Raw genomic sequence first — 16,556 nt, 5'->3', positions numbered from 1 at the left:
TTTGCCTGCAGTGTGAATGTAGCCTCAGACAGACAGGAAAACAGACAACTCTCTCCTGGCCCCTCCTCCTCTCAGCCTGACAGACAGCTCTCTCCTGGTCCCTCCTCCTCTCAGCCTGACAGACAGCTCTCTCAGGCCCCTCCTCCTCTCAGCCTGACAGACAGCTCTCTCCAGGTCCCTCCTCCTCTCAGCCTGACAGACAGCTCTCTCCTCCTCTCAGCCTGACAGACAGCTCTCTCCTGGTCCCTCCTACTCTCAGCCTGACAGACAGCTCTCTCCTGGCCCCTCCTCCTCTCAGCCTGACAGACAGCTCTCTCTCTGGTCCCTCCTCCTCTCAGCCTGACAGACAGCTCTCTCCTGGTCCCTCCTCCTCTCAGCCTGACAGACAGCTCTCTCTCTCCTGGTCCCTCCTCCTCTCAGCCTGACAGACAGCTCTCTCTCCAGGTCCCTCCTCCTCTCAGCCTGACAGACAGCTCTCTCCTGGTCCCTCCTCCTCTCAGCCTGACAGACAGCTCTCTCTCCAGGTCCCTCCTCCTCTCAGCCTGACAGACAGCTCTCTCTCCAGGTCCCTCCTCCTCTCAGCCTAACAGACAGCTCTCTCTCCAGGTCCCTCCTCCTCTCAGCCTGACAGACAGCTCTCTCTCCAGGTCCCTCCTCCTCTCAGCCTGACAGACAGCTCTCTCCTCCTCCCTCCTCCTCTCAGCCTGACAGACAGCTCTCTCCTGGCCCCTCCTCCTCTCAGCCTGACAGACAGCTCTCTCCTGGTCCCTCCTCCTCTCAGCCTGACAGACAGCTCTCTCCAGGCCCCTCCTCCTCTCAGCCTGACAGACAGCTCTCTCCTGGTCCCTCCTCCTCTCAGCCTGACAGACAGCTCTCTCCTCCTCTCAGCCTGAGTGACAGCTCTCTCCTCCTCTCAGCCTGACAGACAGCCCTCTCTTGGTCCCTCCTCCTCTCAGCCTGAGTGACAGCTCTCTCCTCCTCTCACCTGCAGAGCTTCACTGCGTTTGTGGGTCAGAGCTCCCAGCGCGTCCCACTGGTCACAGATACTCTGGCAGCGAGCGTTTACACTGGGGGAGTCATAGTAGTCCAGCTCACTGAGAGGGGGGGGGAAGAGAGAGAGGGGGGGGGGGGGTAGAGAGAGAGAGAGGGGGGTAGAGAGAGAGAGGGGGGGGGCAGAGAGAGAGAAGGGGGATAGAGAGGGGGGAGAGGGGGGGCAGAGAGAGGAGGGTAGAGAGAGAGAGAGGGGGGGGCAGAGAGAGAGAGAGAGAGAGGGGGGGGCAGAGAGAGAGGGGGGGGGGTAGAGAGAGAGAGGGCAGAGAGAGAAAGAGAGGGGGGGGTAGAGAGAGGGGGGAGAGAGAGGGGGGGGAGAGAGAGAGGGGGGGAGAGATGAGGGGGGCAGAGAGAGAGGGGGAGAGGGGGGAAGAGAGAGGGGGGAAGGGGGGCAGAGAGAGAGAGGAACAGAGAGGGAGAGACAGAGAGAGAGAGAGGGTATAGATATATATGGAGGCAGAGACAGAGGTAGTGGGGAGGGGAGGGGAGGAGAGAGACAAAGAGGAATAGAGAGATAAAGTGAGAGGGAGAGAGAGAGAGAGAGAGATGGTCAATACAGCCATGGAAGAGCGGAAATGCTGTAAATGAGAATAATCTGGCGATCGATATGTTTATCAGAATGGATGGACCGGCTGTCCTCTTTGTGTGTGTGAGCCAACAGAACGCTAGCGTTTCCACTGAGACGCTAATGCAGTTAGCATGTACTGGTCCCATGAAGCATCCCTGCAGCCAGACCTAATATGGGCGCCCAACATTTGTGAGGCAAAACCCAGAACACAGAACGAGATGTATAGTCGGTTGTCTGTATAGTCTGTTGTCTGTTAGAACAAATTCCTCTACGTTGTTTTCGAATTTGACGAGTAAAGTGTTTCTGATTCCGAATCTGAAATCTATAGAACACACTGTTCAAATCTTTGCTAAATCACAGCAGTGGTGGAAGAAGTACACAGTTCCTTTACTCAAGTAAAAGTAGAAATGCTCAGATAAATGTGCACTCTGATGAAAGTAAAAGTCCTGCATTAAAATTCTACTTAAGTAAAAATAGAGAAGTATTTGCTATTGAATGTACTTAAGTATCTAAAGTACATGCATGACGTCTGTGTATCCATTGACCTCTATAGGTTATGTTAAAGTGGTATGTGGTCCAGTTATGCTGCTCTGATTAAAGGTTATGTTAAAGTGGTATGTGGTCCAGTTATGCTGCTCTGATTAAAGGTTATGTTAAAGTGGTATGTGGTCCAGTTATGCTGCTCTGATTAAAGGTTATGTTAAAGTGGTATGTGGTCCAGTTATGCTGCTCTGATTAAAGGTTATGTTAAAGTGGTATGTGGTCCAGTTATGCTGCTCTGATTAAAGGTTATGTTAAAGTGGTGTGTGGTCCAGTAATGCTGCTCTGATTAAAGGTTATGTTAAAGTGGTATGTGGTCCAGTTATGCTGCTCTGATTAAAGGTTATGTTAAAGTGGTATGTGGTCCAGTTATGCTGCTCTGATTAAAGGTTATGTTAAAGTGGTATGTGGTCCAGTTATGCTGCTCTGATTAAAGGTTATGTTAAAGTGGTATGTGGTCCAGTTATGCTGCTCTGATTAAAGGTTATGTTAAAGTGGTCTGTGGTCCAGTTATGCTGCTCTGATTAAAGGTTATGTTAAAGTGGTGTGTGGTCCAGTTATGCTGCTCTGATTACGTCCTCTTGAAGTTGACAGGCTTCAAATGTGAAAGTATATACTCTTCATACATAAAGTACAAGTAGCTCGAAATTGTACTCAAGTACAGTACTTGAGTAAAAATACTTAGTTACTTTCCACCACTGAATCACAGTGTAGATTTGACACCAACTCGATGTGTACTGTATTTGTGTCCAAAGTTTCCCCTGAATTTCCCCAGAGAGGATTAATAAAGATACATCCCGTCTTATCTTATCTTAAATGTACTCTTGGGATACTGTAACGTTGTTTATTGACGAACACGATGACTTACTTTAACTCCTGTGCGATGGCTGCTATCTGTTCCACGCGGTCCTGGTGCGCGGCCAGGTCACTCTCGAACGCCTCGTGTTTCTTCAGCAGCGCCTTGATCTCCGACAGAGTGGCCGTCTCGTAGTCCAACGACTGCAGCAACTCCTCCTTACCTGCAGGGGGAGACAGAGGGACTGCACTGCTAAAGCAAATAGAATAATGTCCTATAACACAGTATATACACAGTATATATATATATTTATTTGTTAGTTTGTTAGACCTTCGTCTATTTGAAATGTTTATAAATACAAACGATATATGTGGGTTATCTGTATATCCGATGGTGAAGTGGTGGAGTTATACGTTCCTCACAGGAACAAACATTTCAAAACATTGATCTATCTAGTGAAAATAATCACCACATGGGAGTATAGCCTGCCACTGACTCTTCTTCTTAAAGGGAGAGTGGACAAGCCACTCGCCTTAGTATTCATTCTTTATTGAGACAGTAGGAAGGATGAGAGGGAGACAGAGTAGGCGAGACACAGGAGAGAAGGTTCTTTACTGAGACAGTAGGAAGGCTGAGAGGGAGACAGAGTAGGGGAGACACAGGAGAGAAGGTTCTTTACTGAGACAGTAGGAAGGCTGAGAGGGAGATAGAGTAGGGGAGACACAGGAGAGAAGGTTCTTTACTGAGACGGTAGGAAGGCTGAGAGGGAGACAGAGTAGGGGAGACACAGGAGAGAAGGTTCTTTATTGAGATGGTAGGAAGGCTGAGAGGGAGACAGAGTAGGGGAGACACAGGAGAGAAGGTTCTTTACTGAGACGGTAGGAAGGCTGAGAGGGAGACAGAGTAGGGGAGACACAGGAGAGAAGGTTCTCTATCGAGACAGTAGGAAGGCTGAGAGGGAGACAGAGTAGAGGAGACACAGGAGAGAAGGTTCTTTATTGAGACAGCAGGAAGGCTGAGAGAGAGACAGAGTAGAGGAGACACAGGAGAGAAGGTTCTCTACTGAGATGGTAGGAAGGCTGAGAGGGAGACAGAGTAGAGGAGACACAGGAGAGAAGGTTCTTTATTGAGACAGCAGGAAGGCTGAGAGGGAGACAGAGTAGAGGAGACACAGGAGAGAAGGTTCTCTACTGAGACGGTAGGAAGGCTGAGAGGGAGACGGACCAGGCTGAGACACGAGACAGCTCAGGCAGCACGTGGTCCCAGGGCCAGTAGGTGCACATGTGGTTCCAGAGGTGAGGAACTCGTCATCTTAACACGTACCTTCAGTCCAGGCTTCGTGGATGGCTGCTTTCTGGCGGAACTTCTCGGCCAGGTGGTCGAGTCTCTCCAGCCTTCGGATCTCGTTGAGGAGCCACTCCTCGTAGCCCTTCTCCGCACCCTCCAAGCCGCCCCACGCGTTGGAAATGTCCTGCACGCAACAAGTTAACCCTTTCACTACCACACTACCAATTGGGTTAACCCTTTCACTGCGACAATACAGAAGGTTAACCCTTTCACTGCGACAATACAGAATACAGAAGGTTAACCCTTTCACTGCCACACGACAACGGGTTAACCCTTTCACTACCAAAATGGTTTAACCCTTTCACTGCGACAATACAGAAGGTTAACCCTTTCACTGCCACACGACAAAGGGTTAACCCTTTCACTACCACACTACAGACGGGTGTGGTAGTGAAAGGTTAACCTTCTGTAGTGTGGTAGTGAAAGGGTTAAAACACTTTCTTATTTTGTAAGGTTCTCTCTGAATTCCATCTTAGAATCCTAGTACTCGATCGATGTTATCCATCGTCGTTGTGGAATGTTCACTTCTTAAAAATTCTCTCTCTCAAAACCCAATCCCCCCCCCGGGATAAAGTTCCCATCCCATCAGACGCACATACCTTGAAAGCAACAAGATCATCTTTGTCCTGTGGCTTTTTGGGAGACAGTGCCATATTCACATAATAAGCAACCATGTGCGTTTGATGAGATGAGCAGTGCACACGTGTTTATGTGTGTGTGAGTGTGTGTGTGTGTGTGTGTGTGTATGTGTGTGTGTGTGTCCGTCCTGGGGGAATATTCCTCTCTGCACCAATAACTATTCATATAACAGTAGTGTGTGTGTGTGTGTGTGTGTGTGTGTGTGTGTGTGTGTGTGTGTGTGTGTGTGTCCTGATGTCATTTTTGTCAATGAGGGTCAGCGAGAAGTGCTTATGGTTGAGACAGACCTGTATAGAGAACAAGCCTTCTTTCACAAAGTGCCTTTTGGCTGCCCTGGTTCTAACTGTAGACTAATGGTCTGGTATTTATACATGAGGTACTAACTGTAGACTAATGGTCTGGTATTTATTTATACTTGAGGTACTAACTGTAGACTAATGGTCTGGTATTTATTTATACTTGAGGTACTAACTGTAGACTAATGGTCTGGTATTTATACATGAGGTACTAACTGTAGACTAATGGTCTGGTATTTATACATGAGGTACTAACTGTAGACTAATGGTCTGGTATTTATACATGAGTTACTAACTGTAGACTAATGGTCTGGTATTTATTTATACTTGAGGTACTAACTGTAGACTAATGGTCTGGTATTTATACATGAGGTTCTAACTGTAGACTAATGGTCTGGTATTTATACTTGAGGTACTAACTGTAGACTAATGGTCTGGTATTTATTTATACTTGAGGTACTAACTGTAGACTAATGGTCTGGTATTTATACATGAGGTTCTAACTGTAGACTAATGGTCTGGTATTTATACATGAGGTTCTAACTGTAGACTAATGGTCTGGTATTAAATACATGAGGTTCTAACTGTAGACTAATGGTCTGGTATTTATACATGAGGTTCTAACTGTAGACTAATGGTCTGGTATTTATACATGAGGTTCTAACTGTAGACTAATGGTCTGGTATTTATTTATACATGAGGTTCTAACTGTAGACTAATGGTCTGGTATTTATACATGAGGTTCTAACTGTAGACTAATGGTCTGGTATTCTTCAGCCTTCAGTCAGTGGTTTGAGGCCCAGGGAGGGAGGAGGCCAAGCAGCGGTCAGGATTGTATGGCAGTGTGGCAGAAACTATGTGTTCTGTCCCCATAAGATACCCTCAAAATCATTTAGACTCTTATGTACTGTACATGTATGTATGTAATACTATTAATCACTACACTTAAGGTCTCGTTTACACACACACGTGCAACGCAGCCTTTTAACTGTATGATTTGTATTTGTTTGATGTGTGTTTTAATTATTCCCCTTTCCTCTGTGATGTATGTATCATCTGTCATTCTGTCCCCTTTCCCCGTTACCCTTCGAGAGGCCCCTTTGTCCGTCAATAATACGAATTTGTTCTTAATTGACCTGCCTGGTTAAATAAAGTTAAAATAAAAATATATGCATGAGATTGTGTTTGTGTGTGCGGCATGTATGCTTGTATATAAATGTGTGCGTGTGTGTGTGTGCATATATGCATGCCTGTGTGTGTGTGTTTGCATGTGTGTTTTTGTGTGTGTGTGTGTGTGTGTGTGTGTGCATGCCTATACGTGACACACGTGTGTACAGGTGCAGCTCGATAAATTAGAATATCGTGGAAAAGTTATTTTATTTCAGTAATTCAATTCAAAAATCGAAACTCTCCTAGATTATAGATTCATTACACACAAAGTGAAACATTTCAAGCCTTTATTTGTTTTAATGTTGATGATTATGTCCTACAGCTCATGAAAGCCCAAAAGTCTGTATCACCAATAAAAAATAAAAAATAGATGTATTTTTCTTTTGTATATAGAAATGTCGGCCTTCTGAAAAGTGTGTTCATGTATGTTCACTCAGTACTTGGTTGGGGCTCCTTTTGCACAAATGACTGCATCAATACAGCTAAATATATAGACTTTTCCACGATAATCGAATTTATTGAGCTGCACCTGTATGTCTATGTGTACACACGCCTGCGTATATGCGAGCGGCCCCGTGCGCTGCGGTGCTCCAGACCTACCGAGACCATCTTGCCCTCGGAGGGCATGAAGGCGGGCCGGTTGCTGAGCCGCAGCTTGGTCTGCAGGGTGTTGAAGTTGATCTCCAGCTGGCACTTCTCCTGCACCTTGGGGGGCTTGTGGAGCCGCCGGTAGTCCCGGAAGTCCTCCAGCTTCTGCTGCATGGCCTGCATGGTGTTCTCCGGCAAGCGGTTCTCCAGCCAGGGCACGGTGCGCCGGATCCACTCCAACAGCTGGAGGAGGGAGAGAGAGGGGGGGGGGGAGAGACAGAGAGAGAGGGGGGGGGAGACAGAGAGAGAGGGGGGGGGGGTGAAAGGAGAAATCAGTTAGCTAACTGCTCATTTGCTAATCACTCACCCTTTCAGTGAGTGATTAGAACTCTCTCTGATACTATTGAGTGATTTAACCCTTTCAGTGAGTGATTAGAACTCTCTCTGATACTATTGAGTGATTTAACCCTTTCAGTGAGTGATTAGAACTCTCTCTGATACTATTGAGTGATTTAACCCTTTCAGTGAGTGATTAGAACTCTCTCTGATACTATTGAGTGATTTAACCCTTTCAGTGAGTGATTAGAACTCTCTCTGATACTATTGAGTGATTTAACCCTTTGAGTGAGTGATTAGAACTCTCTCTCTGATACTATTGAGTGATTTAACCCTTTCAGTGAGTGACTTACGATGAATTGGAAATGGGGGACCCTGGTGGAAACAAGACGAAAGTCTTTCTCTGGTCTGCATCCCCTTAACAATTGTATGTATTGAGCTGTACTGCACTGTACCCATTCTGCAATCTGTTAATAAAGTTTTCATTCATTCATTCATTCATTAGAACTCTCTCTGATACTATTGAGTGATTTAACCCTTTGAGTGAGTGATTAGAACTCTCTCTGGCACTATTGAGTGATTTAACCCTTTCAGTGAGTGATTAGAACTCTCTCTGATACTATTGAGTGATTTAACCCTTTGAGTGAGTGATTAGAACTCTCTCTGATACTATTGAGTGATTTAACCCTTTGAGTGAGTGATTAGAACTCTCTCTGACACTATTGAGTGATTTAACCCTTTCAGTGAGTGATTAGAACTCTCTCTGATACTATTGAGTGATTTAACCCTTTGAGTGAGTGATTAGAACTCTCTGACACTATTGAGTGATTTAACCCTTTCAGGTGTATGTCGTTGGGATGTATTCCTAGAACCCTCTCTTGGAATTCTAGAACCCTGTACCTCGCAGCAGCTTTCTAGAACCCTGTACCTCGAAGCAGTTTTCTAGAACCCTGTACCTCAAAGCAGAATCCTAGAACCCTGTACCTCGAAGCAGTTTTCTCTGGGATGTAGTCTAGAGACACGCTGCTGCTTCTACTCTTAAACCTTTAGACACAGTCTGTCGTTCTTCTATTTCTATTTGTTTATTACTGGTGACAGCTATGACACAGGTTGGTTGGCCCCCTCTTGCAGAGAGGCTGTGATAAACATTGGTGTTTGTTTATTTTCAAAGCTCCGGTCGGTTGGTAAGCAACCTCCTTACATTATAAAGATGTTGGATTGGAATTCTGGATTCCATCTCGCTCAAGTGATCTGCTTATGCTTAAGATTCCCCGAGCTTGTTCCAATTTAGGAAAAACTGCCTTCTCTTTTAGTGCTTTTAGTGCTCTTGGAACGTCCTTCAATTCACTTTAAAGTTTGATATTCTTCCAACCTTTGGACACTTTATAGCTTTTACCATTGCACGTCATTTTGTAATTGCGTTTAGTCTGATTTTCCTGTTTCCTGTTTTTATCTTGTTTGAATTATATTTTATTGTGCGGATTACGTTTATCTTTGTATGGCAGCCAGTGAGCCTGCGTAGCCCAAGGTTGGGTGCTACCAGTGGTGGTGAAGGAGGCAATTTCCCTACTAACCCTATGTTGTAAAGCACTTTTGAGTCTGAGAAAAGTGCTATATAAATGTAATGAATTATTATTATTAATTTGTGTTATTCTCTTTGTTTTTAGTTGTAAACTCAACGTCACTGTAAATGAGGGAAACCTCAGTGTCCCTTGAGTTTAAATAATGAATGAATGAATGAATGAACGAATGAATGAACGAATGAATGAACGAATGAACGAATGCACATATTTCACATCATCATTAGAATCCATCAGCACGACGTGAGAACGTACCGTTCACCCGAAAAGGGTTAAATACAATTTCAAAACAAGCCAACCATAATTATTCTTTCCCTGGTCGCCTCGTCAGGCACAGGAAGACGTCCTTCATTCCGACAGCCATCAGACTTTACAACGCATCACTGAGCCCATGAGGGTGACAGTTACCATCTTCCTGGACACTTACTGTAGACTTGTGTATATTCTTACTGTATATTTTATACTAGAATGTATATACATAACATACGAAATGTGAATCCTGGACCGTACTTTATTATTATTATCATCTTATTCTTAGGCTTATTTTATTCTTTGGCCTTTTTTTTTTTTGTTATTCTTATTCGTGACTTTGTTCCGTCTACCTAAATGTTTATTACTGTGAGCGATTTGTAGTGCCAAACTTCGCTCTCGGAATGATCCCTCGGGAGAGAGAGAGAGCGAAAGAGGGAGAGAGAGAGAGGGAGAGAGAGCAAGAGAGAGAGAGAGGTGCTCACATCGCTGGCCAGCTTCTCGTAGTCCTCCATCAGCTGCTCGTTCTCCTGGTTGACAGCCAGCACCTTGCAGATCCTGTTGGCCGCCGTCTCAGCCTGGATGGTGGGGAGGAGGAGGAGGATGAGGGGGAGGGGGGACAGCATGAGACATCCAGCATTGATTAAAGCTCCTGCTGCTGCTGTTGCTGTTGCTAACGGAGAGAGCGGTCTGGGTCTGGGAGGTGGAGGAGGTGGAGGAGGAGGAGGAGGAGGAGGAGGAGGAGGGGTGGTGGAGCTCGGTCTAGAAGTTTCTATGATGAGGCACATTATGTATGCGGCGCTGCTGTATGTAATTGCACTCAAGTGCCTGTGGCACTGAAGTTCGAAACTGTTTGACGAAACAACGTTACTTAGCTGCCAGAGTTGTACCCTTACCGCTGACTTGTTGTCGCTTTGGATAAAAGCGTCGGCTAAATTGAACTAAATGTAAAACCGCTATGTGTGAAGTGGTTTATATATTTATTTCCGTGTATTTATCTTTGACGCAAAGCGCCCCACAGACAGGCAATGCTACAGTACTCACACACACTCGAGGCACTTGCAATCTGTAAAAAACGCTTTGGATAAAAGCAGTCAGCTTGAATGACTAAAATGTAAATGTATATATACTGTACATACAGTGAGCCACTCTGCCCCTAGTGGCGGCTCACCGTCGTGGCACCCTGAATCACGGGGTCTGCTCTCATGCTTCACATCTGTCACACACACAGTGTGTCCTTGTCTTATAACGCAGTGGGTTTCTCTACGGGGCTTTTAAAAGTTTCTCATTTCACATTTTAACGTTAAAAGATATGATGTAAATCGCACACATATTGTACATGCAGTTCAGCCTGGATTCTCGTCATGACTAAATAATAAAGCCTTCTCTCTTCAGTGGTATCCATTGTAGAAGCCCCCCCCCCCTCCATTTATACCCTTCTGTGACCCTGCATGAGCACCGCGGGGGTCTCGTCTTCCAGATGACTCCCCCTGAGGTCTGCGGCAGCGAGCCGGCATGTGACGGTATCGTGAGCACACATCTGTAATGTCTGGATCTGTATGTTCTGTGAGAGTACAGTACAGAGTACAGTACAGAGAGACGTACAGAGAGCCGTACAGAGTACAGTACAGAGAGACGCACGGAGAGCCGCACAGAGAGCCGCACGGGCCTGTGTGTCATTTCAGTTCACCTCGTCTCTATAGCAGCGAGCGCTCTGTCTGTGGGGAGAGAGAGGCAGAGCGATAGATAGCCGAGAGGGACGCATGTTACCAAGGACACACGAGGCACATATTGTACCTGTCGCCAGGTGTGTGTGTGTGTGTGTGTGTGTGTGCGTGCGTGTGTGTGTGCATCTACATCCGGGGGGGGGGGGGGGCACCTTTCCTTGCTGCACAGTAGTCTTTTTATGGAACAGCAGCAGCATATATTGTTATAGTCTCTCAACCTACATACAGAGAGCTGGAGAGAGAGAGAGAGAGAGAGAGAGAGAGAGAGAGAGAGAGAGAGAGAGAGAGAGAGAGAGACTGAACCAGGGGGGGGGGGGGGGGGGCTCCTCCCAGACACAGCACTCTCATAACACCCCCCCCCCCCCCCCCCGTCTTCAGAACCGAGCTGGCAATATGCACAGAGAGCGGTATAAGTGGGGTTACTATGACAACCCCTGCAGACATCTCTCCGCTGTATCCCCCATACTGTAGGTTTTCCAGGTCAATGTTGTCAGACACGGCGGCGGCGTTTATCATCATTCAAAAAGCAGGAGCGGAGAGAGGTAGAGGAAAAGGTATTTGCAGAGCAAAGAGTGAAACTTAAGCCACATGCACAGATACAGTATATCTTGAGCGGTTCTTTATTTTTAGAATGTTTTTTTTTTTACAGTGCATTCGTCTTCCGTATAGCCTACAAATGCACCGTAATCAGTAAAGGATTTATTCCGTCAGCAATTTTAGAGACAAAAAAAATAAATAGATAAAAAAGACAGGATGTCAGGGTTGAAATCGAAACCTAAGGAAAGCCATTTCCGAAAACGATCTGGGTTTTCTTCGAATGAGAACTTATAGATTTATTAGATTTATAATCTATAACTAAAGGAAACGCGCGGGGGAAGAGCCTGCCCGGCGATGACCCCTTAGAACGCGGAGAGAGAGAGAGAGAGAGAGAGAGAGAGAGAGAGAGAGTTAGAGAGAGAGAGAGTGAGAGATATAGAGTGAGAGATAGTTAGATAGTGAGAGTGAGTGAGAGGGTTAGAGTGAGAATTAGAGAGTGAGAGAGAGTTAGAGAGAGAGTTAGAGTGAGTGAGAGAGAGTTAGAGAGAGAGAGTGAGAGAGAGAGTTAGAGAGTGAGAGAGAGTTAGAGAGAGAGAGTTAGAGAGTGAGAGAGAGTTAGCGAGAGAGAGTTAGAGTGAGTGAGAGAGAGTTAGAGAGAGAGAGTGAGAGAGAGAGTTAGAGAGTGAGAGAGAGTTAGAGAGAGAGAGTTAGAGAGTGAGAGAGAGTTAGAGAGAGAGAGTTAGAGAGTGAGAGAGAGTTAGAGAGAGAGAGTTAGAGAGGAGAGAGAGAGTTAGAGAGAGAGAGTGAGAGAGATATAGAGTGAGAGATAGTTAGATAGTGAGAGAGTGAGTGAGAGGGTTAGAGTGAGAATTAGAGAGTGAGAGAGAGTTAGAGAGAGAGAGTTAGAGTGAGTGAGAGAGAGTTAGAGAGAGAGTGAGAGAGAGAGAGTTAGAGCGTGAGAGAGTTAGAGAGAGAGAGTTAGAGTGAGTGAGAGAGAGAGAATTAGAGAGAGAGAGTGAGAGAGAGAGTTAGAGAGTGAGAGAGAGAGAGTTAGAGAGTGAGAGAGAATTAGAGAGAGAGAGTGAGAGAGTGAGAGAGAATTAGAGAGAGAGAGTTAGAGAGAGAGTTAGAGAGTGAGAGAGAGTTAGAGAGAGAGAGTTAGAGAGAGAGAGTTAGAGAGTGAGAGAGAGTTAGAGAGTGAAAGAGAGTTAGAGTGAGTGAGAGAGAGTTAGAGAGAGAGAGAGAGAGAGAGATAGATAGAGAGATGGCTTCGAAGTACAGTCTCTCTCACAGGACTCGGCTCCTCTCAGAGAGGGGAGGCTCAGTCCTCCTTTGTTAGGCTCGCTGGCTGGCGGCGGTGGGGAAACTTGGCTCGTGTCGGGGGGGAGGACATGCTCTGGAGGACATGCTCTGGAGGACATGCTCTGAGTCTGGAGGACTCCGGAGCCGCGGAGCAGGGCTGCCTTAAAAGGGTCGGCCAGGATGTGCAGGTCGTGCTTCCATGAGCAAACGCTACGCCGCCGCGCGCCGGGCCTGTTCACTGGAGCCTCCGTCAGCCGGCCTTTCAGACACGCGGCTCCACTGTGAGGCTCACTTAACCCTTTCACTGCCACACTAGAAAGGGTTAATCATTTCACTGCCACACTAGAAAGGGTTAACCATTTCACTACCACACTAGAAAGGGTTAACCCTTTCACTGCCACACTAGAAAGGGTTAACCATTTCACTACCACACTAGAAAGGGTTAACCATTTCACTACCACCACCAGCACCACACTAGAAAGGCTTAACCCTTTTACTACCACACTACAGACTGTTAACCCTTTCACTACCACACTACAGAAGGTTAACCCTTTCACTATCACACTACAGACGGTTAACCTTTCACTACCACACACTACAGAAGGTTAACCCTTTCACTACCACACTACAGAAGGTTAACCCTTTCACTACCACACTACAGATGGTTAACCTTTCACTACCACACTACAGACGGTTAACCTTTCACTATCACACTACAGAAGGTTAACCTCTCACTACCACACTACAGCAGGTTAACCTCTCACTACCACACTACAGAAGGTTAACCTTTCACTATCACACTACAGACGGTTAACCTTTCACTATCACACTACAGAAGGTTAACCTTTCACTACCACACTACAGAAGGTTAACCTCTCACTACCACACTACAGAAGGTTAACCTTTCACTACCACACTGCAGAAGGTTAACCTTTCACTACCACACTGCAGAAGGTTAACCTTTCACTACCACACTACAGAAGGTTAACCTTTCACTACCATACTACAGCAGGTTAACCTCTCACTATCACACTACAGATGGTTAACCTTTCACTACCACACTACAGACGGTTAACCCTTTCACTACCACACTACAGAAGGTTAACCTCTCACTACCACACTACAGAAGGTTAACCTTTCACTACCACACTACAGAAGGTTAACCTCTCACTACCACACTACAGAAGGTTAACCTCTCACTACACCACACTACAGCAGGTTAACCTCTCACTATCATACTACAGCAGGTTAACCTCTCACTACCACACTACAGAAGGTTAACCTCTCACTACACCACACTACAGAAGGTTAACCCTTTCACTACCACACTACAGACGGTTAACCCTTTCACTACCACACTACAGAAGGTTAACCTTTCACTACCACACTACAGACGGTTAACCTTTCACTACCACACTACAGACGGTTAACCGTAGTGAATGGTAAATGGCTGCATTTATATAGGGCTTTTATCCAAAGCGCTTTACAATTTGTTCCTCGCATTGATTCACACACCGACGGCGGAGGCGACCATGCAAGGTGCCAACCTGCACATCAGGAGCTATTAGGTGTTAAGTGTCTTGCTCAAGGACACTTCGACACGCTGCGTCGGAGGAGCGGGAATCGAACCGTGAAAGGGTTAAGTCTCGACGGGGGCCACAGTCACCAGAGGAGCCGGCGTCCAGCCCGGCGGGTGGAAGAGCCATCTCATAACAAGTCCTTTAGAAAGCGGAGACTTGGACCATGCAGCATGGTGACGTTTAACCCTTTCACTACCACACTACAGAAGGTTAACCCTTTACTATCACATTACAGACGGTTAACCATGAAACGGTTAACCCTTTGCCGTGTGGCAGTGAAAGGGTTAACCTTCTGTGTTGTCGCAGTGAAAGGGTTAAGATAATGGGGATGTAGTACGCCTATACTTTCAGAATTCATACATGTTGTTGTTCCTCTGGTCTAAGATGGTGCAAAAATAGCAGCAACTAGGTCCCGAATCCAAAAACTAGAGTAGCTAAAACTCAAACTTGTGATGTCATCAATTATAAAGTCTGACGCTGCTCCATAGACGATGAATTGAATTGGGAAAGATTTGATTGATGACCCAGGGGAATGTTCCGAGTTCGTAGATATGTATCGTTTCAGAATCGACATCACTGCTATAGAATAAAGCTAGTTTTGGATATAAAAAAAGAAAACAAACGTTCTGTGGGTCCAGAAAATCAGTCTCACATTCATTGTCAATGGAGCAGCTCCAGACTTTATACCTGATGACGTCACACGTTTGATCGTTACTTCTCTGGTTCCAGGCTTTGGGGAGAGAGAGTAGCTCAGGTTCACTAATATTGATTAAACTACTACTATGCTAATATATATTTTTTTTGTCCAATTTTTCTCCTATTTTTCTATCTTTCTCCCATCCCAATTTCGTGATTCCAATTCTTCCCTCCCCTGTCTTGAACGTTGCTAGACTATGCCTCCCACTGGTCGGCTGTAGGGAGGATAGAAGCCTTGCATCACGTGTCCCCTCCGGTACACGAGGAGGCAGCCTGTCGCATCTTTTCACTGCAGCAGCTTGAACTCTCAGTGGCGAGGAGTAACGCGTGGGAGGCTCACGCTGCCCCCGATACTTCCTGTTTCCGCCGCACCGGCGTCACCCAACCGACCTGTAGGAGTCGCTGTCCACAACGTCCAATCCCCACCCACCGGCTTTCCCACCCTCTAATACTGCCAATTGTGTTAGTATGACGACCGGCCAAGCCGGTAGCAACGCAGAGAGCTGGGCTCGATACCAGCATCTCCTACGTTAGTGGCGAGCGCCTTGCCCACTGCGCCACTCAGCCGCCCTACTACTACGCTAATATGTCTCTACTACTACTATACACTCAAGACTGCAGCACCCAAGTTCAACACTGTTTGACGAACAACGTTACTTCGCTGCCAGAGTCGTGCCCTTCCTGCTGACCTGTTGTACAGAACTTGTAAGTCGCTTTGGATGAAAAAGCCGTTTCAGCTAAATGACTAAATGTAACTGTAATGTAAACTGTTTTAGGCCATGGAAATAACATAGTGGAACCTTTAATTTGAGCATTGTTCCCCCTTAAGACTTCATCCAGGCAACGGTAGAGCGACGGTGTTTATAGTGACATTCCTGCCTTTTTTTTTTAACGTTGCGATCGGAGCTCCCTCCCTCCCCTCCCCTCCTCCCTCCTGCATCTACTCCCTCCCCTGCCTCCCTTCCCTCCTCCCTCCCCTCCCTCCTGCATCTACTCCCTCCCTCCCTCCCCTCCTGCATCTACTCCCTCCCCTGCCTCCCTTCCCTCCTCCCTCCCCTCCCTCCTGCATCTACTCCCTCCCTCCCCTCCCTCCTGCATCTACTCCCTCCCTCCCCTCCCTCCCTCCCTCCTGCATCTACTCCCTCCCCTCCTCCCTCCCTCCCTTCCCTCCTCCCTCCTGCATCTACTCCCTCCCTCCCCTCCCTCCCTCCCTCCTGCATCTACTCCCTCCCCTGCCTCCCCTCCCTCCTGCATCTACTTCCTCCCCTCCTCCCTCCCTCCCTCCCTTCCCTCCTCCCTCCTGCATCTACTCCCTCCCTCCCTCCTGCATCTACTCCCCTCCCCTGCCTCCCTCCCTCCCCTCCCTCCTGCATCTACTCCCCTCCCCTGCCTCCCTTCCCTTCTCCCTCCCTCCCTCCCTCCCTCCCCTCCCTCTACTCCCTCCCCTGCCTCCCTCCCCTCCCTCCTCCCTCCCACCCCTCCCTGCCCGTCGGTCATGCCAGCACGGTAAAACCCTGTGCCAGGACTCCCCTCCGCAGGAGGTCAATAACTCCAT

General features: G+C 47.0%; 1 protein-coding gene across 3 annotated transcripts in view; it reads right to left on the bottom strand.

Annotated features, from left to right (window-relative positions):
• The window catches only part of actn1 (actinin, alpha 1), a 135,576-nt gene that overhangs the window by 16,065 nt on the left and 102,955 nt on the right, over positions 1 to 16,556 (bottom strand). For all 3 annotated transcript variants that reach the window (XM_084309673.1, XM_084309671.1, XM_084309672.1), the window contains exons 9-13: positions 9,645 to 9,737; positions 7,007 to 7,237; positions 4,278 to 4,425; positions 3,027 to 3,177; positions 986 to 1,094 (exon numbers count right to left, since the gene is read on the bottom strand). In XM_084309673.1, coding sequence (XP_084165799.1) covers positions 986 to 1,094; positions 3,027 to 3,177; positions 4,278 to 4,425; positions 7,007 to 7,237; positions 9,645 to 9,737 — 732 coding nt within the window. The remainder of the gene's footprint in view (positions 1 to 985; positions 1,095 to 3,026; positions 3,178 to 4,277; positions 4,426 to 7,006; positions 7,238 to 9,644; positions 9,738 to 16,556) is intronic.

Source organism: Notolepis coatsorum (assembly GCF_963971535.1).
Source record: "Notolepis coatsorum genome assembly, chromosome: 3".
Taxonomy (NCBI): domain Eukaryota; kingdom Metazoa; phylum Chordata; class Actinopteri; order Aulopiformes; family Paralepididae; genus Notolepis; species Notolepis coatsorum.
The sequence above is the reverse complement of the archived record's forward strand: the minus strand, read 5'-3'. Positions and strand labels throughout refer to the sequence as shown.